This window comes from Mesocricetus auratus, unplaced genomic scaffold (assembly GCF_017639785.1).
Source record: "Mesocricetus auratus isolate SY011 unplaced genomic scaffold, BCM_Maur_2.0 Super-Scaffold_100007, whole genome shotgun sequence".
Classification (NCBI taxonomy): Eukaryota; Metazoa; Chordata; class Mammalia; order Rodentia; family Cricetidae; genus Mesocricetus; species Mesocricetus auratus.
The window spans coordinates 9,629,883-9,655,673 of record NW_024429191.1 but is presented as its reverse complement, the minus strand read 5'-3'; the positions used below and the strand labels follow the sequence as shown (position 1 = coordinate 9,655,673).

Here is a 25,791-nt window from a genome sequence, read left to right as displayed (position 1 = left end):
CACTCATATAGCTCTTGAAGTTGGTCTCCTCCCCAGTGACTCATAAGTGCCAAGCTTGTGTCAGCAAGCCTTTGCATGCACCAGGTAGCTCCAGAGTGTCACTACCAAAGGCAGGGCCAGCTCCTGCACAGCCTTGCCATCTCTCCAACATCAGATCTTTTCACGGCATCCTGTCAAGTGATATGTGCTACCACACTACAGGGAAGACAATTTGAAAGGTTCTAACCTTCTTCTGGGTACAAAGAAACCATTCACACCCATGAGGAAGATCAAGCATGTTTATTACTGTACATAGCAAATATTCTCCAGTGTGAGAAAAGACAGGGCAAAGCTATTAGAAATCGTCTCCCAAGTAACTGAGCCAACTCTACAAGGAAACAGTGACAACCTAGGAAATAGTTTTACTACATTTAGGCAAAATGTAAATTTTACACATAATTCTCAAACATTCCATTTTAAAGAGTTAAATTCCTATACTTTTCCATATTTTAGAACAAAACATGGTTTTAAGTGTGTCCTTGTCCAGCCAGGTTCCTGCTTGCTTCAGCGGGATCTGCAAGTTTACAGGAGAGTATGCTAACTTTCAGTCCACTCCTTGCTCTGTGTGATAAAATCAACTGAGGAGAAAATGAAACAGACTGTTAGACTTCAACACTGTCTTGTACACAAAGTTGAAAACCGGTGACCACAAAGGAAGACTCCCAAGTCTTTGTTGTTGTTGTTCGGTTTTGTGCTTTTCTGAAACAGGGTCTTGCTCTGTAGCTCCAGTTGGCTTCAAACTCATGATCCTCCTACTTCGGAGTCATGAGTACTGGAATTACAAGTGTACACTGCTGGGCCCAGCTTGGAATTATTTTAAGTGGCAACCTTTGTTTGTTTGTTTATTTTGAGATAGGGTTTCTTTGTGTAACAGTCCTGGCTGTCCTGGAACTCCCTCTATAGACCACACTTGTCTCAAACTCACAGAGCTCCATCCATCTGCTTCTGCCTCCCCAGTGCTAGGATTAAAGGCATGTACTACCACTACACCCTGGTTAAGCAACCACCATTTTAAATTTAAATATGAGAATTATAAAAAATATTTCATTCTATAGGCAGAGTTTTGTTTTGGATTTAAGACAGAGTCTCATAAAGCCCAGAATGACATCCAACTTCCTATACTGTTGAGAATGAACTAGAACTTCTGCTATTTCTGCCTCCACCACCCAGGTACTAAGATTACTTGCTGGCATACTGGATCAAATTTGTCAAATAATAATTCTTACATTTTTGCTTGTTTGAGATAGGATTTTGTGATTTGCTATTGCATGTGTTGGCCTCTAATTTCTGGCTTCAAGTAATTCTCCTGTCTTATAGGAGATAACAGGCTTAAGCCACTGCACCTGACTCACGGGCTCTGGTCTTCATAGTATATGTTCATATACATTTAATCCTGTTATATCTGCCCAAGATCTTTCATGAGTCTAACTTAAATGTTGTTTAGGGTACAGGTATATGGCTGACTGGTTAGTGACTTGACTATGGGTTTCCATCACTAGTCCACACACACACAAAAGTTCATGTTTGTAATCCCAAATACTTGGAAGACTAAAGCAGGAGAATAGCCTTGAGTTTGAACGCAGTCAGTAGTGAGGTCTAAGTCCAGAGAGAAACCCTAGCTCAAAAGAAATAAAAAAATGTATTTCTTATATGTATGGGTGTTTGGCCTACATGCAAGTCTGTACATCACTTGCATGTCTGGTTCTCTCAGAGACCAGAAGAGGATACTGTATATCCTGTGACTGGAGTTAGAGACAGTTGGTAGACCCATGTGGGTGCTGGGAATGAACTCAGGTCCTCTGGAAGAGTAGCCCATCCTCTTAACAGCTTAGCTCTATCTTCAGCACTAACCCCTGGCCCGCATACAATCTTTATGCTTTGTTTTGTTTTTCAAGGCAGGGTTTCTCTCTGTTTACTCAGCTGTCCTAGAACTCACTTTGTAGACCAGACTGGCCTTAAACTAACAGAGATCCCCCTGCTTCAGCCTCCCAAGTGCTGAGATTAAAGGCATGTGCCACCACTGCCCAGCTCTAAATACAATTTTAAGCCTATGTTTTGGAAAGATCTAATATACTTTTACTTGAGGACAATTTGTTGTACATGAATCAAGTCTGGAAAACTTTATATATGTCTCCATGAATTTAAAGCGATCAAATAGAGCTAGACTCAGTGGTTAAAAGCCCTTGATGCTCTTGCATAAAACCCTGTTTCACTAACCAGCACCCATGTGGTAGATAACAACCATCTGTAGTTCCAGGTCCATGGGATCAGATGCCCTTTTCTGGTTTCCATAAGCACTGCAGACACATGCTACATAGAGAGATGTGTAGGCAGAACACCATATACATAAGATAAATATAAATAAATGGTTTAAAGTAATCAAACTCATTAGCAAGGTCATGTGTGTTCTTATGATGATAGAACAGAACATTCTGTGGATCCATAAGAATGTGGGGAGATGCAGCATATGGCTAACTTCTCTCCTGGGCCTAGGAACCATGTTACTACAACCTGAAGTCCAGTTCTAGAGATATTGGTGAGGCCATTGCTGAATCTATGTCTGCAATCTATTCAGATTAACCTTGAGGCTACTAGAAAGAGACCATCCATCTAGAAATAGTACAGCTCCCTTTGAGGCTGTGGTGGAGTAGAAACAGCATTCACAAGGACCACAGAAGGGGGTCATCAGAGGTATATAAAAGTGCTGACATTTCTACTCCCATTCTCTGCCATTTGCAGAGGTTGTACAGTATGAGAGGACATCATTGCTCTGACCACTAATGGCATGTGTGCTCATGAACATGTTTGTACATTTCCTCAATATTAAATTCTAATAGGATAAATATCAGCAAATATAAACTAGACCTCAGCAAAACACTAAAAAGCATAGCAGGAAGTAAGGAACACCGGCTGTTGTCCTCTTACTAGGGCTCTGGTCTTCATAGTATATTTTCATGTACATTTAATCCTGTTATATCTGCCCAAGATTTTTCATAACCATACAGGCTGAGTGAAGTGAACTCACATTTGGGGATTTCACAGGCTAAGGAGGGTGAGACTGGAGTTCACACCACATCTGTGTCAGCCCAGATGCAAGATATTGAACTGCTATTTTACAACCCTCTCACTCATCAAAGAGCAGTGCTACATAGGTGGGCAGGACTGGGGACAGCCCAATCTTACTGTGATGTCTGTTGCTTTGTCTTGAAGTTATCATCAAAAGACATTTTCTTTGCTGGCCTATTTATGTCATTGGTAACTCCCTTTATTCTACAACTATTTCCATTGTTTCCATGACAGACAAAACCTTCTGCACATCTGGAACTGAGAATTGTTAATGGCAACACACTCCTAAGCTGGGTGCTGCTTAGTGGTGGAGCACTTGCTTAGCATATGAAAAATCTTTGGTTTTTACCCTTTGCTCTGGAAAAAAATCTCCCATGAAATTTTCCTTTTTACTTCTTGAATTTATAAAATAATGCTACTTTAAAATACACTCACTTTTAAATAAATTTTGCTTCTTTCCAAAAGAAACTGCCACTTCAGTGTTGTTTTTTGTTCATTTGTCATTGCAAGAAACTCATTTACCTGGTTAAAAGAAAAAAAGATCAAGTAAGTGTTTCTGAAGTAGACATAAATAACTCATTTGACAACGATGAAACACACATGCTCAGTAGAAATGGAATTTTACTCACAGCTTAGTTTCTTTGATGGGGAAGATAAAGCATGAAAAATCTCACCAGAATCATTAAAGCTAGTCAAGAGTTCAGCAGGGAAAAATTTTCCAGATGAACTGGCTCAGAATCCTGAACCAAAGTTTAATGATAAGTTTTTAAAATCTGTTTTTGTTTTGTTTTCTTTGGGGGGGGATATGATCTCATACAGCCCAGGCTATCCTACAGACTCACAGTGTACCCAAGTCTGGCCTTGAATTCATGATTCCCTTCCCTCTACCTCACAAGTACTAGGATTACAGATATGTGTCACTGTGCTCAGCAGTGACCTGGTTTTAACAAATGTGTACCAGTCTCCATGTCTCTGCTGCTGTTCTGTAGCTGCAGAATCATGACAAAATATGCACTGGCTACACAGCTGGGGAGGAGAGACACGACCTAGAACAGCCAACGCATGCCTAATCAATGTCTCTAATATGCTTTACCCATTATAATTGACTACATAAAGTGACATATTTAAGTTGGGTGGTGGTGGTACAAGCCTTTATCCCAGAACTCAGGTGGCAGAAGCAGGTGGATCTCGGTGAGTTTGAGGCCAGTCTGGTCTACAGAGCGAGTTCCAGGACAGCCAGGGTTACACAGAGAAACCTTGTCTCATAAAAAAAAATTTTAAAAAGACCAGTCTGAACTACACAGCAGGACAGTCCTAAAATGTCATACTTAGTCCTCTGTTTTTTTTGATGAAGGCCTGTCATTACTCATAATAGTCAAAATTGGTTGAAATTTTAATAGGTTGTATGTTCGTTAAAATTACACTATAGTGCTTGGAGAGATGGGTCAGTGATTAAAAGCACTTGCTGCTCTTGCAGAGAACCCGGGATCAGTTCCCAGCACTCATATGGCAGCTCACAACAATCTTTAATTCAATTCCAGAAAGTCAGACGCCTTTTTCTGGCCTCTATGGGCACCAGGAAGTTATGTGATGCACAAATATACATGCAGGCAAACCCAATACACATAAAATACAACATTTAAAAAGAAAAAATTTAAATATATCCATATTTAAACCAAGATGGCTTTCCCCAAGAGTTCTATTAACTAATTAGTTTCTACCAAATGTTCAACAAAATAATCTATAGTTTTAAGGAAAAATATTCAAGAATATTAGAAATAATTGTATATTTTTCTTTCTTTCTGCTCTTTACCGTGCAGCCCAAAGTTTCCTCAGCAACACTTCCTGTGAGACTGCAGGAGTGGAGTGTCCCCGTGTGGTCAGTGAGATCAACCAGCACATCAAAACTGGGAAAAAGTGACTTAAGTCTGGAAGAATCTTTGTTGCAAATTGTACAAGTGTTGGAGGATTCATTTACAATATAACCACAGCTATAGCTGAAAAGAAACAAAAGTTATTCAAAAGATAAAGATCCTCAATGACAAATTTGATCTCTAGAAGTATTATCTCTTTAAAATTCTAATAACATTATAAAATGTTCTAAAATCCAAGAGGTTAGTATCTTTACTATGAAACTAGACAAACCTATTCTATGACAAAACTATATAGAACATACATACACAATGACCACATATAAATCTGGGGACTTGGATGAGATAGATGATCAGACTGTTGAATTACTTTAAAAACCAGGGTGGATTTTTTCTTTTTATGATGCTGGAAATTGAACCCAGGGCCTCGCTCTTGCTAGTCAAGCACTAATAGGCCTAAAGTCACTTATGGTCATTGACTCTGTCTTAGAGTTTCTTTTGCTGTGATAAAACATCATGACCAAATAGCAAGTTGGTAAGTAACGGGTTTATTTGGCTTTACACTTGTTCATTGTAAATCCCTCATTGAAGGAAGCTAGAAGAGGAACACAGGGTTTCTCTGTATTGTTTTGGAGGCTGTCGGTCCAGCCTGGCCTCAAACTCACAGAGATCTGCCTGCCTCTGCCTCCCGAGTGCTGGGATTAAAGGCATGCGCCACCACCGCCCGGCTCTCAACCTGCTTTCTTATAGACCCCAGGACCACCAGCCCAGGAATGGCATCACCCATAATGGCATGCCCCTCACCCATTAATAACTGATTAAGAAAATGCCTGAGGCAGATCTCTGAAGTTTCAGGCCAGTCTGGCCTACAGAGTGAGTTTCAGGACAGCCAGGGATACATAGTGTGACCTTGTCTCAGAAAAGAGAGAGAGAGAGATAAACAGACAGACACAGAGAGAGATCTTACGGCAACATTTCCTCAGTTGAGGTTCTCTCCTTTCAGATAACTCTAGCTTGTGTCAAGTTGACATAAAACTAGCCAGCACAGAATATATTTTGGTATGAAAACCTTTAATTATGGTTTATTTATATGAAAACTTTCACACAAGTACTGTTAAGGTAAAGAATAGCTTTAACAACTATAGAGTTGCAGCTTTGTTAACAATAGCTATTTTTTACAAACATGAATTTGTTAAAAATAATGTTTACTTACCATCTATTTCTAACTACTTTGGTAGTTTCATCATCAATGTTCAATGTAGAAATGTAAGCATAGAGGATGCCATAGAAAGGATCAGCTTTCCCTTCATTTCTCAAAGCTTTTACTTTTAACTGTTCCACTGTGTAGGCATCAACTATTGTGTTTACTAAAAATAAAAACAAGTATTACAATTCTATGTATGTTCTCAGAACAAAGACTTATGTCCCAATAGAAAAGCAAGGAAATTCAAGGAAGACATTTAAGTAGCTAAGATAACAAAACAACACTCTATTAACTATATTAAACATGATTAAATAGTGGATGTGAACATCACAAAATAAGAAAAAGAATGAGAAATTAAGTCTTCATTAAATGAAGAATTTCTAATTCTCAAATGATAGCATTAAAAAGGTAAGGAGAGGCCAAGCCAGCCACCAGAACTCTAGATTGGTGTCTAGTCCAATCATCATTGTCAGAAAGGCTTCCTCCAGCAGCTGAAGGGAACAGGTGCAGAGACCAACATCCAAACAATAGGCAGAGCTCTGGGAACCCTGCAGAAAAGAGGAAACTAGGATAGGAGCCAGAGGGGTAGAGGAGACCAGGAGAACACAGCCCACAGAATTAACTAAGCAGGCTTCATAGGAACTCAGAGACTGAAGCCTGCATGAGTCTGTACTCAGTTCTCTGCATACATGCTGTGGTTGGGGTGTTTTGGGAATTCCTAAGTCTGCGAGTGGTGTGTGTGTGTGTGTGTGTGTGTGTGTGTGTGTGTGTGTGTGTGTGACTATTTTGCCTTTTCTTGGGACCCTTTTTCTCCTACTGGCTTGCCTTGTCCAGCCTTGATATGAGTGTTTGTGCCTAGTCTTATTGCAGCTTGTTATGCCATGTTCAGTTGATATCACTGGGAAGGCTGCTCTTTTCTAAAAGGAAACAGGAGCAGTGGACCTGGGGGAGAGGAAAGATGGGGAATGGGGAGGAGTAGAGGGTGGAGAGGCTGTGTTTGGGATGTATTGTATGAGAAAAGAGTAAATAAAAAGAAAAAACACTAAAAAGCTAAGAAGAGTAGTGCACGGAGATTCATCCAGAACATCTGGATTACATACATACACATACTCTTACATATACATCATATACACATACACATACACATACATATACATATACATATATGGATTGAACTCAGGGTCTTATGAATACAATACTTTCTGCCAAATTCTGGGAACATTGCACTTGCCTGAGGAGAGTCGTTAACTCTCTCAGATCAGCTAATATTTTGTGTGTGTGTTGGTGTTCTGCCTGCATGTATGTATGTGTGAGGGTATCAGATCCTGAAGTTGGTAGCTGCCATGTGGGTGCTGGGAACTGAACCTGGGTCCTCTAGAAGAACAGTCAGTGCTCTCAACCATTGATCCATATCTTCAGCCCCCAGATTGGCTAATATTAATATAAGCTCCCCCATTAAAAAATTAGGGGCTGGAGAGATGACTTGGTGGTTAAGGGCACTAGTTGCTCTTGCAGAAGACCTAGATTCAATTCCAGTACCCACATGGTCACAACCATCTGTAACTCCACTTCTAGGAGATTCAACAACCTCTTATGGATTTCTTGGGAATACATGGTACACAGACATACATGCAGATAAAACTCCCATGCACATAAAATAAATTAAAAAAAATTAAAGCCTGGTGTGGTGGCTCACACTTTTAATCCCAGTACTAGGGAGCTAGGGAGGCAGAGTAAGGCAGATATTAGCCTGGTATACACAAAATACAACAAAAGAAATCAAAAGAGGAGCTAGGAATATAACACAACAAAATATCATTTGCTTAGAATGCATGAGGCCCAACAATGAAAAATAATCTTTCTCTCCAACTCTCTTTCTCATCTAGAAGATCACTTACGGTTTATGGATTCTTTCAAATAACTGTCAATTTCATCAGCCACATTTGTTTCTTTATTTTCCCTTATATAATTCAGCAGGATATTGGCTTCGGGTGTATCTTAAATTGAAAATGCATAATAAGGAAAAAGCCAAATAATTATCTTTTAAATTACTACAAAGCATCTAAAATTATCTTAATTGTAAAACATGATACCACATAAGATCATAATCCAACAGAATTATCATTAAGTCATTTACATTGTAAAGTTAATTAACATGAAAAGATGTTGCAGCTGTTGCTAGTAAAAAGGGTAGTTTTATAAAAATGTGGTATAAGACTCTTTTCTGTTTTGTTTTTCGAGACAGGGTTTCTCTGTGTAGTCCTGGCTATCCTGGAACTTGCTCTGTGGACCAGGCTGGCTTCAAACTCACAGAGATCCTCCTGTCTCTGCCTCTGAAACATGTGCATTAACACCACCCAAACACTTTTAAACTGAAAAACATGAATATATAAAATTATCTGGAGGAATAGATGTGGCAGAAATTATTATTTCTAGGTGATACGATTATAGATTATTTGTATGTTCTTTTTCATTTTTCATTATTTTATTCATTTCCTTGATTAAAAAAGTAATTTTAGGGTCCCAACAAATGATTCAGTGTGAAGAGCTCTTGCTACTCTTGCAGAGACCCGGGTTTAGTTCCTGGAATCCACGTGGTGGTTCACACCAGCTGTAACTCCAGTCCCAGGGGATCCAATGCCATCTTCTGGCATCTGAGGGCAACAGATACACATGTGGTACACATATACACATTCAAGCAAAGCACTCACACATAAAATAATAGTAAATCTGAAACATTTTTTTTGGTTTTTCGAGACAGGGTTTCTCTGTGGCTTTGGAGGCTGTCCTGGAACTCACACTGTAGACCAGGCTGGCCTCGAACTCACAGAGAGATCCGCCTGCCTCTGCCTCCCGAGTGCTGGGATTAAAGGCGTGCGCCACCAATGCTCGGCCCTGAAAATTTATTTTATTAATTTGTTGTGCGCATGTGCGTGTGTCATGATGGGGGTAAACATGCCACTACTTTCATGTAGAAGTAAGAGGACAACTTTCTTGAGTCCATCCTCTCCTACTTATACACAGGTTCCAAAGAATGAACTCAGGTTACCAGACATGACCAGCAAGATTTTCTGAATATTATGTTCATTGCTTTTCTCTTTTTTATTTACTTTTAAAAATTGTATTTGTTAGCCAGGCAGTCTTTTAACCTCACCCACAAACATATTTGCTTTTTTTTAAAGATTTATTTATTATGTATACAATGCTCTGCCTGCATGCTTGCACACCGGAAGAGGGCACCAGATCTCATTACAGATGGTTGTGAGCCACCATGTGGTTGCTGGGAATTGAACTCAGGACCATTGGAAGAGTAGCCAGTGCCCTTAACCTCTGAGCCATTTCTCCAGCTCCCTACCCACAAACATATTTGTTTGCGTTGAGCAAAGATATGGGTAGCTCAGGCTGACCCAAATTCAGAATCTTCCTGTGTCAGACTCACAAGTAATGGGATTTTAGACATGAAAGACGATGGCTAGCTTATTTTTGTTGGTGGTGGTGGTTTTGTGTTTTGTTTTTTGCTTTTTTTTTTTTCAAGACAGGGTCTCACTATGTAGCTCTGGATGTCCTGGAACCCACTATGTAGCCCAAGCTGGCTTCAAACTTAAAAGAGAGCTGCTGGCCCCTGCCTTTCAAGTGCTGGAATTAAAGGTGTGAACCACTAGGCCTGGTTCCATGACTAGCTTTAAAAAGGTTTTAAATGTTATTTTAAAGCTTTGCTCCTCAATTAGAAAATGTTTTTTTTTTCAGGAGTATAGGTGGCATGCCATAAGGCAATCACTTTGAAAGGGTCTTCACAGGATTCTCATGCCCATGAGTCCCAGGCCTCCAACACGACTCTTCAGTTGCAGAATTCCACTTGAACATTCTACTGCTTGTGCAGATAGTGCCTAGACTCCTCTAACTTCTTGGGCAGAGTAAGAGTTTTTTCCTCCTGCTCCCATTACATATGTCCTATCACTATTCTTTCTCAAATTGAGGATGGATTCCTCATGAACAAGGGTTGTGCTTTTTCATCATGTATTCCAATATCCAACATCATGACTATCCTTACATCCATCTGTCTCCTGTCTTGTTCTCAAAAAGATGAAAGTTATCTATATAGTTGGTGCATAAAAAGCATTCTATGAGTATCTGTAAATTAATGGGTGGAAGAATGAATGTTTTTGAAGTCCTAATAGAACTGCTGGACATTGAAGGGGAACAATTGCCAAGAGGGCTGCAGCAACTAAATCAATGGACACCTTAAAGAGCATGGCTCAGACTGTCCGCAGGGAAGACAGAATTCCCTCCCACTCTAATGAATACATTCAAGGCAGTAAAATCATATGGAAAAAGGTAATATGTTATCTGTGATAAATATCTTTTTTATTTTTTATTATTTTATTTTAAATAGTTTGTTTTACATGTCAATCCCAGTTCCCTTTCCCTCCCCTCCTCCTGCACTCCCCCATCCCCCCCAGCCTCCCACCCTATTGCCACTTCCTTCCACATAGGGGATATCTAGAGTCTATCATTTCACTCAGGGTAGGGTCCAGGCACTCCCCTAAGAGTCCAGGCTGAGAGAGCATCCCTCTTTGTGCTATGGGCACACGATGTCTGTTTGTATTCCAGGGATAAACACTGATCCACTGCTCAGGGCCCTCTGTAATAAATATCTAAGCCATCTCTACAAGGTAGGTAGGTGTGGCCCAGGAAATTAAAATATGTCTGATTTAAAACAATCAGCCAAGTTTAAAAACCTTTATAAATATTCTGCTAAATGTATGTCCTTGACAAAATAAATTGAAGAACTGTGTTGTTCAACATAGTGTCTATAGCTAATAATAACACATAATAAGATATTATGCTTGGGGCTGGAGAGATAACTCAGAGGTTAAGAGCACTGACTGCTCTTCCAGAGGTCCTGAGTTCGATTCCCAGCAACCTCATGGTGGCTCACAACCATCTACATTTCAATCTGGTGCCCTCTTCTGGCATGTAGGCAGACTACTGTATATATAATAAATAAATAAATCTTTTTAAAAAAGATATTATGCTACATTTAATTCTTTAAAAAGGTTTCTTTTGCACACTTTCAATCCCAGCACTTGGGAGACACAGACAGGCAGGTCTTTGTGAGTTTCAGGCCACTGAATGCTACACAGTAAGACCTTGTCTCAAAATAAAAATAAGATTTTTAATTACATGCACATATATGTCTGTGCAGGGTATAGCATATGGGTGTAGGTGCCCAGACAGGTCAGAAGAGGGTGTCACGTCCCCTGGGAGTTGCAGGTGGTTATGAGCTGCCTGCTGTGGGTCCTGGGAACCAAACTCAGCAGCACATTCTCCTTGCTGCTGATCTTCAGGCCGAATTCCTAAAGAGCACTAAGAATGTACTTTGTGTTTTTACCAGAAAAAAGTGAATATTGTGTCATGGTTGGGATATAAAATAACCCCAAAGCCTCATTTGTTGCAGGATTAGTCCCAGGCTGGTGACATTATTAAGAGGTGATTAGTTTCTAAGAGCCCTGATCTCATCAATGCATTCATCTATTGATGAATTCATAGTTAAATGACTATTAGGATATGGGGCCTAGTTAGAGGAAATCATTAGGGATGTGTCTTTCCACTTACCCCAGCTACCATTAAGTAAGAAACTTTTTAAAATGTAGACCGCAGATTGATTATTAAATACATTGTACAAACATTGGCATACGTTCATGATCACTTCCAAAGGGATGAAAAACAGAAAGTATTTTACCTGGATTAGTTGTGATAATGGTTCTTGATATTACTGTTGCTGCCATACAGTTCTGAAATTTGTTAAAATTTATTCTTACATCGGAGGCAAATATTACTGTTTGGGGAGAAGCCATTTTTAAAGTTAACATATGAGGGATAAAAATGATAAATATTTTCAATACAATCATAAAATTATAAGACCTGTTTCTCGTGGGATCCAGCTCTGTGCAAGTAGAATGGATTCATTATCCCAACTGCATTTGTTTAAAAAGAAGTGAAACAAAGTGAATAAATTAGAAAAAATCTGGCTGTGACATATTTACACCTCCCCTCAAAAGAACCTCCAAGACAGAGAAAATGAAAACTGCATCAGTGACTGGGATAGCAATGTCTAGGTAACCAAAGAGGTTAAGACTTGGTACTTTAAATTTTTAAATTTATTATTACTATGTGTATTTGTGTGCACACATGCACTGGAATGTGTGCACTCGAGACACAACATATGCATTGGGCTGAGAGGGCAGCTTCATGGAGTCAGTTTTCCCCTTCCACCTTTATGTAAGCTCTAGGGATCAAACTTGGGTTTCCAGGCTTGCTGGAAAGTATTTTACTAGCCAAGCCATCACCAGGACCCAAGCCATCACCAAGACCCAAGATACCACATTTAACACCTATGTGAGAAGTTGTTTTTCAGCATGTACTAATCTCTAACATCTACTCCACAAAGTCCTTTATTTGCCCATAACTTGATTACTTACAACTGAATGATACAAGGCCTAAAATCTTCAAAGCCAAGTTTTTTTTTGTTGTTTTGGTTTTCAAGACAGGGTTTCTCTGTGTAGGCCTGGCTATCCTAGAACTCACTCGGTAAACCAGGCTGGCCTTGAACTCACAGAGATCCGCCTGCCTCTGCCTCCTGAGTTCTGGGATTAAAGGCGTGAGCCACCACTGTCTGGCCAAAGTCAAGCCTTCTAACCTACAGTTGTGCACATGAATTCATAGCTCAGAGGACTTGACAGGTAATGCCACTTGCAGGCAGAGACATCAGGAGTCTTAATCTTCAGGACTTTAGAGTATATCCTTTTATTCAGGGTACCAGTGAATCTCAAAAAGTTCGACTTATTTTTCATCAGTGAACCCCAATAAAACACTATTTGTTATGAAACAGAATAATAAAACTTGTCACAGTGGAGTACCTCTAAGTGATTCTATGGCATCTAAGGTTGCATACAGAAAAATCTCAGCCTTCAAGAAAGAAGTTTATATTTTCAAGTGTTATTTGTCTTTTATTATTATACCTCTTTTTTTTGTTTTTGTTTTTACGAGACAGGGTTTCTCTGTATTGTTTTTGAGGCTGTCGCTCCAGCCCGGCCTCGAACTCACAGAGATCCGCCTGCCTCTGCCTCCAGAGTGCTGGGATTAAAGGCGTGCGCCACCACCGCCCAGCTTATTATACCTCTTGATACAACTTTTTTTTAAATAAAGTTAAAGTTTTTTGTCCCAGTAGTAAGAGAAGGTGTCACACTGAGTGACTAATGTGGGAGATTACCATGTCACTGTGAAAGAAGGCTCTGTTTCATCAAAGAGTTTAACTTCACACCTCTGGCCTTTTCTTCGGTCTGAAGTTGTAAAATATTTTGGCTCTCCAACCTTTGAAATTGAAGGAAATTATTATTCTTCTCTTACAGATGTGAAGTACTTAAGCATAATCAAATAGTTTCCTTTTGACCACGAAATTATAAAAATTAACAAGGAAAGGATCACTAATAAATATCTGATTATATGAATGTACTGTATGCCTAAACTAGGTATACTTAGCTGAATTTGTAAGTTTGGACACTTTGAAGAGAGAATGCAGACATATGTGCTCAAAGGGAGACAAATAAAAAATATTTGTCAAGATACTAGGACAGACAGGTGTGGTAGCAGACAACTATCGCTCCAGAACTTGGAAGGCTGAGACAGGATTGCAGTCGAGTTCAAGGCCAGCCTGAGTTACATCAAAATCCTGATTCTAACACATAAAGTTGGGTGTGATGGTGCAAACCTTTACTCCCAGCACTTGAGAGGCAGAAGCAGGTGAAGATCTCTTGAATTCAAGGCCAGCCTGGTCTACATAGCAAGTTCCAGGACAGCCAGGGCTACACAGAGAGAACCTGTGTTAAAAAAAAAAAAAAACAAGTTAAAAACCTAAATAAATAAATAAATAAAAATGCCAGGACAAATGCTCCAGGACAGACCTGCTTGTGACATAATGTGGAAAGATGCCTCAGTCAACGGCTTAGCACAGAGCCTGCATGAAGCTGCTGTGAAGGCATGCACTCCAGCTTCCTAGACCTCAGTTTCCTGAATATTGATGCCTCCTTTGTCTTCTTCTTAGGGTTATGGTCATGAGGACCACATGAGGGAACACACAGGAAAAGCACTATGACTTGATGTCCAATTCTGCCCAAAATGCAAGGAAAGTATCGAAGAAGTAGAGGTAAACTTAGAGGATCTTGTCTCTGATCAGCACGACTTTTCACAGAAACACAACAAGTGGCTGGGTGTTGTGACAAAAACCTTTAATCACAACACTCAGGAGGCAGACAGGAGAATATCTGTAACTTCAAGTCCAGCCTAGTCTACATAATGAGTTCTAGGACTGCCATAGTTCAACACACACCCCTGGACCCCTGGAAACAGAGAGAGAGGCACACACACACACACACACACACACACACACACACACACACAGAGAGAGAGACAGACAGACAGACAGACAGACAGAGACAGACAAAGAGACAGAGAGAGACAGAGGGAGAGAAAGCATCTCTGATGCTTCAAGGCCCTTCTGTTGTTTTAAGGAAGGCCCTTTTCTAAGCTACTATCACAACTGAACTTATGGGCCAGACTGAGCACTATGGGAAATATGTGGAGAAAAATGCAAAGGCTTCATGAAACAGAATCTACAAGAGAAGGTCAAAAGAAACAAAGACCAGAGGATAAGAGAGGTCAGTCATAACAAAGGGAGTAGGTAAAATATTGTCTTTGGGGTTGAGAAGTCAAACGGGGAGATAAAAGGCATAAGAGAGGTGATATGCCATACAAGAGGGTGCCATGCTCATGGTGGTGAGGGGAGCTGTTTCTAGGTTTTATGTGCAAATAACTTTATTAGAAGACTTCACGGAAACAGCTAATGGTTGGTTGAAACAGCCTAGAGAGTGATTTTGCCTAAATTTCAAGATTTCACGTAGTAGATTCTCTATCCTAAACAAGAGTTTTCTTCATGTGCTATGCTTTGTGAGGGTTTACTTTTGGGGGATGGGAGTTGGGGATGCATGGAGCCACACTTTCCACCTTTCAAAGCATACTTTTGAGGTCCACCTTTACATTTTTTGCAGTGGCTTTTCTGTTAAACTGCTAAAACTAGGAGCTTGTCACAGTTACTGAGACAGATGTCGATGACAAAGTTGTGACAGACCCCTGACTTCTATGCTACTGCTCCCTACTTCTCACCAGACCTTGCCGCAGCAGCTCCCACTGCAGTCCAGTAGATCTTCCCCACCCTCCTCCATCTCTGAGTCAAGCTGAGAACACGGACACACAGGTGAGTCCTTGGCTTGTTTAAAGAACATTATGTTGTTCACATCAATAAGCTTATCCTTTCTATTTATGTCTTTGCTTAACCCAGTATAACAAAGCTTTCATATACCTAATAGATCACTTATAAATACAATAGTGCATGCTGTAATTAGCAATCAAGTATGATTTTATTTTGCTAGTGATTCACAGATAAAATGCTAATTCCTTATAATAACAAGAAATGTTTATTTTTTAATTCACCTTACTACCAAGGTAAAGAGAAAAAATTGCTTTATCTGGCTCTTACTGCATTCTAAACATAAATCTGGTGACAGAGTGCCTTGCCAAATTGCAGGGGGCTTTGCTACAGCTTTAATTGACTGATTTTCTGACTTACCGATCTCACAGCTGCAAGCACGTTAATAATCTTCCCATCAAGACTATGTCCATTTGCAACAATGTCAGCCAATGAGTAATAATCTCGAGATTCTTTAACAGGCAAGTGTATCAAAGAAAGTAACTTGGTATCCACTTCATAAGGGGAACAAACTTTTACCATTGAGTGATTCTCACTGAGCAATAGTTTCCAGTTGCTAAATGAGGAAAATAAAAAAAGTCAGTACATTGTTGTTAATTTAAAAAATACTTTGGGGCCAGGTGGTGGGCATGCCTTTAATCCCAGCACTTCAGAGACAGAGGCAAGTGGATCTCTGTGAGTTCAAGGCCAGCCTGGTCTACAGAGTGAGTTCTAGGACAGCTAGGGTTATTACAGAGAGAAACTCTGTTTGGAAAAATAAAAAAATAATAAAAACAAAAAACCTCTAAAACTTGAGATTATAAAAGACTGAGGTCTCATTTTTTGATTTATCCATTTTATGTGTGCATTTTTCCCCTGCATGTATGCTTGTGCCAGTATAATTCAGAAAAGGGAATCAGATTCTCTGGAATTAGAGTTATATGGCTGCGAACCCCAGTGTGAGTTGTGAGAACTGAACTTGAGATTTTCTGAAAAAGCAACCAGTGCCCTTAACCACTGAACCATCTCTCTAGTCCCATATCAAGCTCTTGACTTTGGCATTATTAACACCATGATCTAACCAATTGAGCTAACTGGCCAGTCATCATTATTTCTTTTATGACTCTGATTGCTTAAGTACCTGAGGTCAAGAACTCCATTTGCCTACTTCTGTAGTGTTATATGTGAAGTAGATTCAGATTCTCAGCTAAGGTTCCCATTTCTCTGTACTTAATCCTTTCATAAGTCTTGACAAAGCCCCCTTCACAGAGCCAGTCCCCTTTCCTACTTTGCCTGAGTATTCACAGTGTCACTTCTGCAAATCATTGCCCTTTGTCCTGACTCATCTCTATGACTCACCTCCACATTGCAGTGAAATTGATCTTCCTAAGCTACAGAATAGGATATTATTTCCCAGATAAAAGACTTTCTTGTTTCTTCTCATCCCAGAGAAGGGAATTTCATCTAAGAAGTACCTCTGCTTCTCCTTTTCCTCACCCACTCTGTGTTTCACCAATGCCAACTATATTAGCTACGAAACTGCTATTTTAGGTGAAAATTTGCTGAATGTCAACAGTTTCCTGTTGCTCAACCTAAAAGTTAATTATTCTGGATATTCTGGAAAATGCCAGGAGGTTTTGAATTTGTTGGGCCCCTCCCACCTCCCATATCTATTTACTAAGAATCAATTATGTGCCCTTCTGTAATCTAGGCATGGAGAAAATAATATACAAAATATACTTACTCTCATGAAAATCATATAAGTGAGCAGGGATCATAAGACCAATTAATCAAACCATTTCAGCATGAGATCTGATTACAATGCTAAGAGTGGGAAGAAAGTCTTGGTGAGTTACTGAAAGGGCTTCTATGGATGAGAAGGTTAACTGAGTAACATTCCAGTTGAGACACTGATAACTGAAGAAGCAAACATTCATGTAGACAGGAGAATGCTCTATGCAGAGGAACAAGAAAGGTGAACTGATTTTAGTGCAGTGAGTCCAGGTGTTTATGAAAAGGAAAATTCTCAGTGGCTGCAGGAGACAAGCATGAGTGGAGGTCAGAAGAGTAGGTGTTCATGCCACAGCCTGACATACTCAGGTAGACCCGTTTATAAAGCAGCATGGAGTTAACTGGAACAGTCACCTTGGAAACGAGGCTTCCTCTCCAATTCCCTACCGCAATTTGGGAAGGTTAGTGAGGGATGGACTGTAAACGATGGATAATTCAGGGTACAAAATATCTGACCCTCCCTGTAGGGTCCTGCTCTGAGGGGACAGACACACTCATGAGTTTTTTCCTGAGTTTCAACTGCAGCTCCTCCCCAACCCCATCCTTGCAGGGTTCTCCTGAGAGCCCTCCCTCAATAGGGTACTTGTAAACAATCTTGCTCTCAAGTTCTCCTTCCAGAGAACCTGGCCTAAAATAAAAGGCTTGTGAGTAGAATGAGAGACCGATACAATATTATATATGTTCCAGTATTTGTCATATCTTGTTTAGATTTTTTTTTTTGGTTTTTCGAGACAGGGTTTCTCTGTGGCTTTGGAGGTTGTCCTGGAACTCGCTTGGTAGTCCAGGCTGGTCTCGAACTCACAGAGATCCGCCTGCCTCTGCTTCCCAAGTGCTGGGATTAAAGGCGTGCGCCACCAACGCCCGGCCTTGTTTAGATATTTTTAAATATTTATATTTATTTGTATGTATGTGCTTTTGTCTTTGGGAGTATATTTACGTGTTCGTGTTGTTCACAGAGGCCAGAAGGGGGCATCAGCTTCCCGGAATCTAGAAGTACAGGCTGTTTGTGAGCTGCCTAATGTGAACACATGTCCTCTGCAAGAGCGGCAAGTGCTGGTAACTGCTGTCCCATTTCTCCAGCCCCTCTGCTTAGTTTTATTGAAAATGGAATCTTGTTTTTACAAATCTAAGCATGATACTATATCTGAAAATTCTGTATTCATAGACCCACACAATCATGTATCAAATATTTCAGAAAAAAACCACACTATAACTAATACAAATAAAAATACATTATAACTACACACACAGCACCTATAGGACATTAGGTATTAATGGGTATAGATGATTTCAGATATAGGGGAGGATGTGTTTAAGCTGTGTGCAAGGGATTTGAGCACCCTTGGATTTTGGTAGCCTTGGGATTTTTATCCTCCACAAATATCAAGATAAAATTATCTTTGTGATTATAAAAACTATAAATTAGGTCATTTATCTTAAAGATAAATATTCTAAGAGAGAATTCAACTTATTTTTCAAATTGATATAGAAAAACTTCTGAAGTTTTCTACTTTTCTACAAAATTATTAATATTATCATTGGAACACAGAGTGTTGCTCTCTGGGCTGGACAGATATTACCTAGGAGTTGCAGGGCTGAACCTTTCTTCTCTTTCTGTCTCCTTTCTTTGGATCAGGGGATTTTCAATGATCACTAAGACAGAGGGCAAAGTACAGTAACATCACAAAATCATCAGAAGATTAATCAGAGCTAAGTGTACACAACAATGGCTCTCACACCATCAGGTTCCGTCCCCCACAGGCATCTTCTTGTGTCTCTGTGAGAAAGGGGCTTCTGGAATGTCATCAATTTAGGCCCACATAACATTTCCAGGACTTTGTGTTTTAAGTTCAAACAGATGACCCATACTAATATTACTTTAATGATTTGATTTTCTTGCATCCAACATTTGATTTGGTTACAACATTCCCTTCAGTAAAACAAATATTTACTTGACTTTTACTCCACATCTAACCACAAACAATCCTTTTATTTTATTTATCATCACAACCATCAATCCATAACAATTTAATATGGAATATGGAAATTCCTCTTTGTACACAGGGGTGTTCCAGAATCCATTCAAGGAATATTTATAACTCTACTAGGCCTATGAAATTTTCAAAGTTTTCTATCTTCGTAGTATACATGTTTGACAACATTATTTAACTCAGGAGAGACTATCCATATCCTTGGAACATACATGGTCCAATGGTTGAGTACATAGATTTGAACACTGTTTAATTGACATGTGTAACACGTGTTTGGTACTGCAGCATTGGAAAAGAATGGTTTGATTACTGTATCACTCTTCTCTACTCTTTTTCTGTCAAAAAGGAGAACTGGAACACATGCTTTCTTATCTCTTGTCTAGGCTGGAACTATCATCTATCAAGTGGTTAAGCTTGTACTTATACTAGTCCCCTCTCTTTAACAATCACAAAAAACTAATGGGTTGTTTTTTTCATGGGTGAGACCCAACAACATCTTGTTCTCAAAGTCACAGAATAAATAACTATTGGCCCCAGGATATATCTATAGAAAGATATGTGGTTATAACAATAATTATGGGGTGGAGGCAAGTTGGAACATGAAATAAACAAAAGATGGCAAAATCTAGTAAAAGTATCACTTATCATGTACCGGGAAGCATCCAGAAAGCATGCCTTGCTAACATTGATTTTTTCTAATAAGGATCAGCATAACTGAATTTTATTTTTCTGTGACTCTACTCAGCCATAAACTTATCACAAGAATAATACTGTAAGTAGAACATTTTTAAAGTGCTGCTGGGCATGGTAGCATAGGCCTTGGGATCTCAGCACTTGGGAGGATGAAGCAAGAGACCTGCCACTCGTTCAAAGTAAGTTACCTAAGGAGTTTCATTCTGTCTCTGTCCCTGTCCCTGTCTCTCTCTGTCTCTCTGTCTCTGTCTCTGTCTCTGTCTCTCTCTCTCTCTCCTCCCTCTCCCCCTCTTTTCACCTCTCCTAACCCCAGCCCTGCTGGTCTTTTGAGATTGGGTCTCACTGTATAACAATGACTAGCTTAAACCTTACAATGTAGACCTGGCCTCAAATTCACAGAGAGCCATCTGCCTCTGTTTCCCAGGTGCAGGGATTTAAGATGTGTATCACCATGCACAGAAAAACTTTCTATTAAAACCAAACAAACAAACAAAAATAATGCCTACTTACCACACTCACCAACCTTAAAGTTCTCAGACAGTGGCCTGATATAATCTTCACTGCCCCATGAGGATACATTCACAAAATGGCTTGGTGAATCACGAAGGGTGAAACTGAAAGTGTATCTTTCTGATCCAATATCTGAGGAAAAACAAATGCTTTTATATTTCAGGTGAATATGACTTTGAACAATGATTAATTAACAAAATGATGGTGATGATAAAAATTTTAAACACATGGTAGAAAATGTTATTTCCTGTGTATACGCCCTGTTTTACTTAGTCTTAGTTTTGGTTTTGTTTGTGAGACAGGGTAGAGCAGGCTGGTCTTGGACTTTTGGTGATCCTCTTGATTATGTAATCACCCCCTAATTTACATTCTATACTACACTATGCTTTCATGCATTTCCATGTGTAATAAGTAGGCATGGTAGCTACGTCTCATGATGGCCCTTTTTCTCCCCATACCTATGTATTCAAAAGAAAGTGAAATGCAGACCTCAGCAGTCCAGGTGGTAGCTTAAGTTTCCTGTTTTTCAACTTATTATATTCACAAAAACCTAATTGGGCATTATTTCATAGGTGAAGCCCAAAAAGATTAGGGAAAGTTTTAACCAAAGTCGTAATTCACTCCTGAGTAGTTGTTTCAAAACAATTAGTGTGCTACTAAAGCACCACTAGAGGTCAGAAAGTACATTTTTTTCCAGAATGGGATTTTACTCTATTGCTTTTGATATTTTAAAAAGTAATATAAAAGGAATTAGAGAGATGGCTCAGCAGTTAATGGGCTCAGTTCTCAACACCCACATCAAGCAGCTCACAACCACCAGTCTCCAGGGGATCCCATACCTGAGTTCAACTCCCAGAACCCACATGGTGACTCACAACCATCTGTAACTCTAACACCAGTCCCAGACACCCTCTTTTGGCCTCGGCAGGCACCAGCACATGCAGACAAAATACTCAAACATATAAAATAAAAATTAAAAAGCAAAATAAAACCTACATTTGCCACTGCTTTCCAAGTGCTGGGATTACAGACACTTGCCATCAAGACCAAATTTTTTGTTGTTCCTCTCAGCCTTGTCCTTTCTGCTGTGCTCTACCCAACATAGAGATGACCGACAGGTCCATTGTACCCATTCTCATCGGAAGCATCTGAATTGGCCATGAATAGTGGTGCACTCCTTTAATCCCAGCCCTTGAAAGGCACAGGCAGGTGGATCTCTGAGTTAGAGGCCAGCCTGGGCTATAGATTGAGTTCCAGGACAGCCACAGCTACATATATAAGACCTTGTCTCAGAAAAAAAAAATCATTTAACTCTTGTATCTGCTGGATTCCTTCTTCCTGGGTGAATGTAAGAAAGATCTAAGGCCACTAAATCTAGTTCCAAGTTCAGACTCTTAGACACTATTTTATCTAGTAATATGAAACCTCAAATTAATGAATTTATAAATTTAACTATTCCACTAAAGCCTTTAAAATACAGTTGGAGAATAGCACATTAAATCATTGAAAATATTATGACTTCATATCTACAGCCTTGAATTGAGCATGATCATACATGTAGAAAGTCTGGCCATTGCCCTTAAGGCATTAAACACATAGTCAGTTAAATTTACTTTGTTGCAGTTATAAGTCATACTTAATAAAAACTAAGAAAGAGTTAAATAGGACTCAGCTTTTTCTGTCTGGAAAGCCTTTGACATCTGTTTTCCCAATAACTATACCGATTATTTTCTGAAAAACAAAAGAGTATGGAAGACCAATATTAAACACAGATGTAGATGGTAAATTTAATTTCATGGACTTGTTATATTTTACTAGCTCTAGCAAACATTTTTGACTAGGAAATATTTAAATACATTTATTCCAGACAAACATCTGACAATTTTCATAAATATTCAGTTCTCCAAGGAATAGTATAAAATAATGAGACAGCTAACTGCTATTACAAATATAATTATTTACTTAATATGTTTCTACTTTATTTTCAATCACTAGAGGGAGCTATGAATCCTTACTGAATTCAACCAAAACGCATGTATAATGCAATTTAATTTGTCACAGTCTTCAAAGCTTTCCTTTGTATAGGGCTTTCTAACATAAAACTGCTTAGCTGTCTCTTCTTGTTCTTGTTCTTCTCTCTTCCTCTTCCTCCTCCTCCTCCTCCTCCTCCTCCTCCTCTTCCTCCTCCTCTTCTTCTTCTTCTTCTTCTTCTTCTTCTTCTTCTTCTTCTTCTTCTTCTTCTTCTTCTGTTTTTTCTTTTCAAGACAGGTTTCTCTGTGTAGTCTGGCTGGACTAGAATTTGCTCTGTAGATCAGGCTGGCCTCAAACTCACAGAGATCTGCCTGCTTGAGCCTCCCAAGTGCTGGGACTAAAGGCATGTGTCATTCTGCCTGGCTTCTTAGCTTCTGGGTCCAAATATGTTGGAAACTAATATAGACTGTAACAAACTTAGATATTGCCACTAACAAACTTAAATCTTAAAGTTCTAGACCTTAAATCTTGGGGACACTACTGTTTCCTCAAAAGTTTTTATGTTCCAGGACAGCCAAGACTATACAAAAAAACGCTGTCTCAAAAAACCAAAACAAACAAAAAACAACAACAAAGTTTTAATGTTCTCTTTAGTGAATGCCAAAGAAAAAAATAAATATTTAAAAATGCTTTAAGAAATAAAAGTAATCTAGAAAAACAAACAAGAAATAAAATTATCTTTTTGAAAGGAAAAAAATTAAACTTTAGCCAGGTTGTGGTGGTGCACACCTTTAATCTCAGCACTGGGGAGGCACAGGCAGGCAGATCTCTGTCAGTTCTAGGCCAGCCTGTCTACAGAGTGAGTTCTAGAACAGCCAGAGCTACACAGAGGAAACCCTATCTCGAAAAACACCCACCAAAAAATTAAACTTTAATGAAGAATCCTAGCAAGTGTTTTCAACTTTGCAATAATTTGTGACATTTAAACAAAATCAGAGTCCAGGAGAGATAATCAGCCATGAAGAGCACATGTTCTTGAAGAAGACATGGGTTCCGTTCCCAGCACCCACATGGAAGCTAACAACTGTCTGCTCCTGTTCCAGAGGAACATAGGCACTGTATGCATTCAGCACAGAGACATATATTCAGGCAAAACACCAATACACACAAAATAAAAATAAGTCAAATACACTCAAACTTTAAGGTTGTCACATTCCAGTAGAACTGTTGGTTATCTTATCACATTTACACACACTGATATTATTTCTTAAATTCCATATACATGCACATCTTACTGAATTTTGTTGGAGAAACATACTAATAGAAAACTTGAATAAAACATTCTAATTGGGGCTGGAAGTTGGGCTCCGTGTGTAAGATCATTGGCTGAATTTCCAGAGGACCTGGGTTCAATTCCTAACACCTAACAAATGATGTTGTACAATCATCTGTATGTAACTCCGGTTCTAAAATATTCAATGTCCTCTTCTGGCATCTTTGAACACCATGTGACTCACAGACAAACATTCAGCAAAACATTCATACACATAAAAATAAATAAAATTTTTTATAACTTTCTAACTAAAAAGACAATTAGCAAATAGTTTGTTTCAAGGAAAACTATAACAATAAGTTTTTTATATCGATAAACTTTGCATGGTAATATTACAAATAAGCTTATTAATTTTAAGAAATCTGATTTGCAAAAGTCAAGTAAACAACATACTGCTTGAAAGTCAGACCTGGTGGTTCACATCTGTAATCCTAGCATTCACAGAGGCTGAGGCAAGAAGGACAATGGAAAGTTTTTTTAAGGCTAGCCTAATGATCTACACACACACACACACACACACACACACACACACACACACACACAACTGCTCAGGGGCAGAGAATATGCTAATCTTGTAATTATCTTATAATAAGTGCCTCATTTTATCAACCCAAATTTTATTTAAATAAGCCTCAGTATTCAAGGAATCTTTACTTCAAAATTCCACATCAAAAGTCATAAGAACAGATGGGTGTGGTGGTGCATATTTTCAGTTCCAGCATTCTGGAAGCACAGGCAGGCAGATCTATAAGCCTAGTGTGTTGTACATACTGAGTTCCAGGCTAGATAGGGATACCTGGTGAAATCTATAATCCTATATCTAATACTCTGTAAAGCAAAGAAAATTAATTTGCATTTAGCTGACAAAAATACAAGGCTTAGGAGTATTTAATTTCTAACAATTACCTAACTTGTCAATTATACAAACAAGTCTCCAGTGAATCAGTAATGGTGAAATAATGTCAAGCTGCCACACAAAGTTTCATGAGCAAATTACTTGAATGTTAGTATAATGTTATTTATGGAAACCTACCAGATTAGCCATATTTGGGTGCAGATCTGAAAGTGCAGTAAAGTTCTTCAATGCAAAGGAGTTTGCCATACTTTAAATCTGTTTTAGAAAATATAATTTGAACATATAAATTAAACATTTAAAACAATTTGTTTAAAAAAAAAGGTGATGGTGGCACACTCAGGAGGCAGAGGCAGGTAGATCTCTGAGAGTTTGAGGCTAGCTGATCTACAGAGTGGGTTCCAGAACAGCCATGGCTACACATAGAAAACCTGTCTTGAAAACAAAAAACTAAAAATCCAAAACTTAAAATTAGCTAAGGAAGCACTACATATTATCCCCTGGCATGGTGAACTTTAATTAATTCAGATTTCATCTGTAGAAAATAGGTCCAAGAACTGGTGAGACAGCTCACTGAATAAAGCCCTGCACAAGGTTCACATCTGCAATCCCAACAATCTTATGGCAAGATGGGAACCTGTGACAGGAAAACCACCTAGAAGCTTCCAGACTTCTCTTGAGTACTTAGCTAGGCAGAAACAAGAGAGATCCTACAAAAATTTGTGCTCTGATCTTCACATATGCATCCCACTCACATACAAACATTTTACACACACACACACACACACACAGAGAGAGAGAGAGAGAGAGAGAGAGAGAGAGAGAGAGAGAGAGAGAGAGAGAGAAATAGTGATAATGATAATGATAATGATGAAGACAACGACAGGACCATTGAATGGCTCATCTGGTAGAGGGGCTTGCTTCTCAGTCTGATAACCTGCCCATTTAGTGGAAGGAAAAAACCAATTACAGTGGGTAATTCTCTGACTTCAACATCTGTGCTATGGCGACCATACCCCTTCCTCACTACATAAAATAAGCATTTAAAAGTCAAATTTTCAGCCTCTGAAACAATACAGAGAAACCCTGTCTCGAAAAACAAAAAACAAAACAAAAAACCAGTCAATTTTTTTGTTGTTGTTTTTGGAGACAGGGTTTCTCTGTA

General features: G+C 39.1%; 1 protein-coding gene across 2 annotated transcripts in view; it reads right to left on the bottom strand.

Annotated features, from left to right (window-relative positions):
* Positions 1-264: 264 nt before the first annotated feature.
* Meiob (meiosis specific with OB-fold) overlaps positions 265-25,791 on the bottom strand; it is a 36,982-nt gene continuing 11,455 nt past the window's right edge. For both annotated transcript variants that reach the window (XM_021233839.2, XM_040748283.1), the window contains exons 2-14: positions 24,807-24,884; positions 22,143-22,200; positions 20,470-20,601; positions 18,856-18,928; positions 15,866-16,061; positions 13,454-13,554; positions 12,106-12,158; positions 11,924-12,019; positions 8,079-8,177; positions 6,190-6,343; positions 4,919-5,102; positions 3,541-3,627; positions 265-617 (exon numbers count right to left, since the gene is read on the bottom strand). In XM_021233839.2, the coding sequence (XP_021089498.1) occupies positions 507-617; positions 3,541-3,627; positions 4,919-5,102; positions 6,190-6,343; positions 8,079-8,177; positions 11,924-12,019; positions 12,106-12,158; positions 13,454-13,554; positions 15,866-16,061; positions 18,856-18,928; positions 20,470-20,601; positions 22,143-22,200; positions 24,807-24,875 (1,413 nt within the window). In that variant the 5' untranslated portion in view covers positions 24,876-24,884 and the 3' untranslated portion in view covers positions 265-506. The remainder of the gene's footprint in view (positions 618-3,540; positions 3,628-4,918; positions 5,103-6,189; positions 6,344-8,078; positions 8,178-11,923; positions 12,020-12,105; positions 12,159-13,453; positions 13,555-15,865; positions 16,062-18,855; positions 18,929-20,469; positions 20,602-22,142; positions 22,201-24,806; positions 24,885-25,791) is intronic.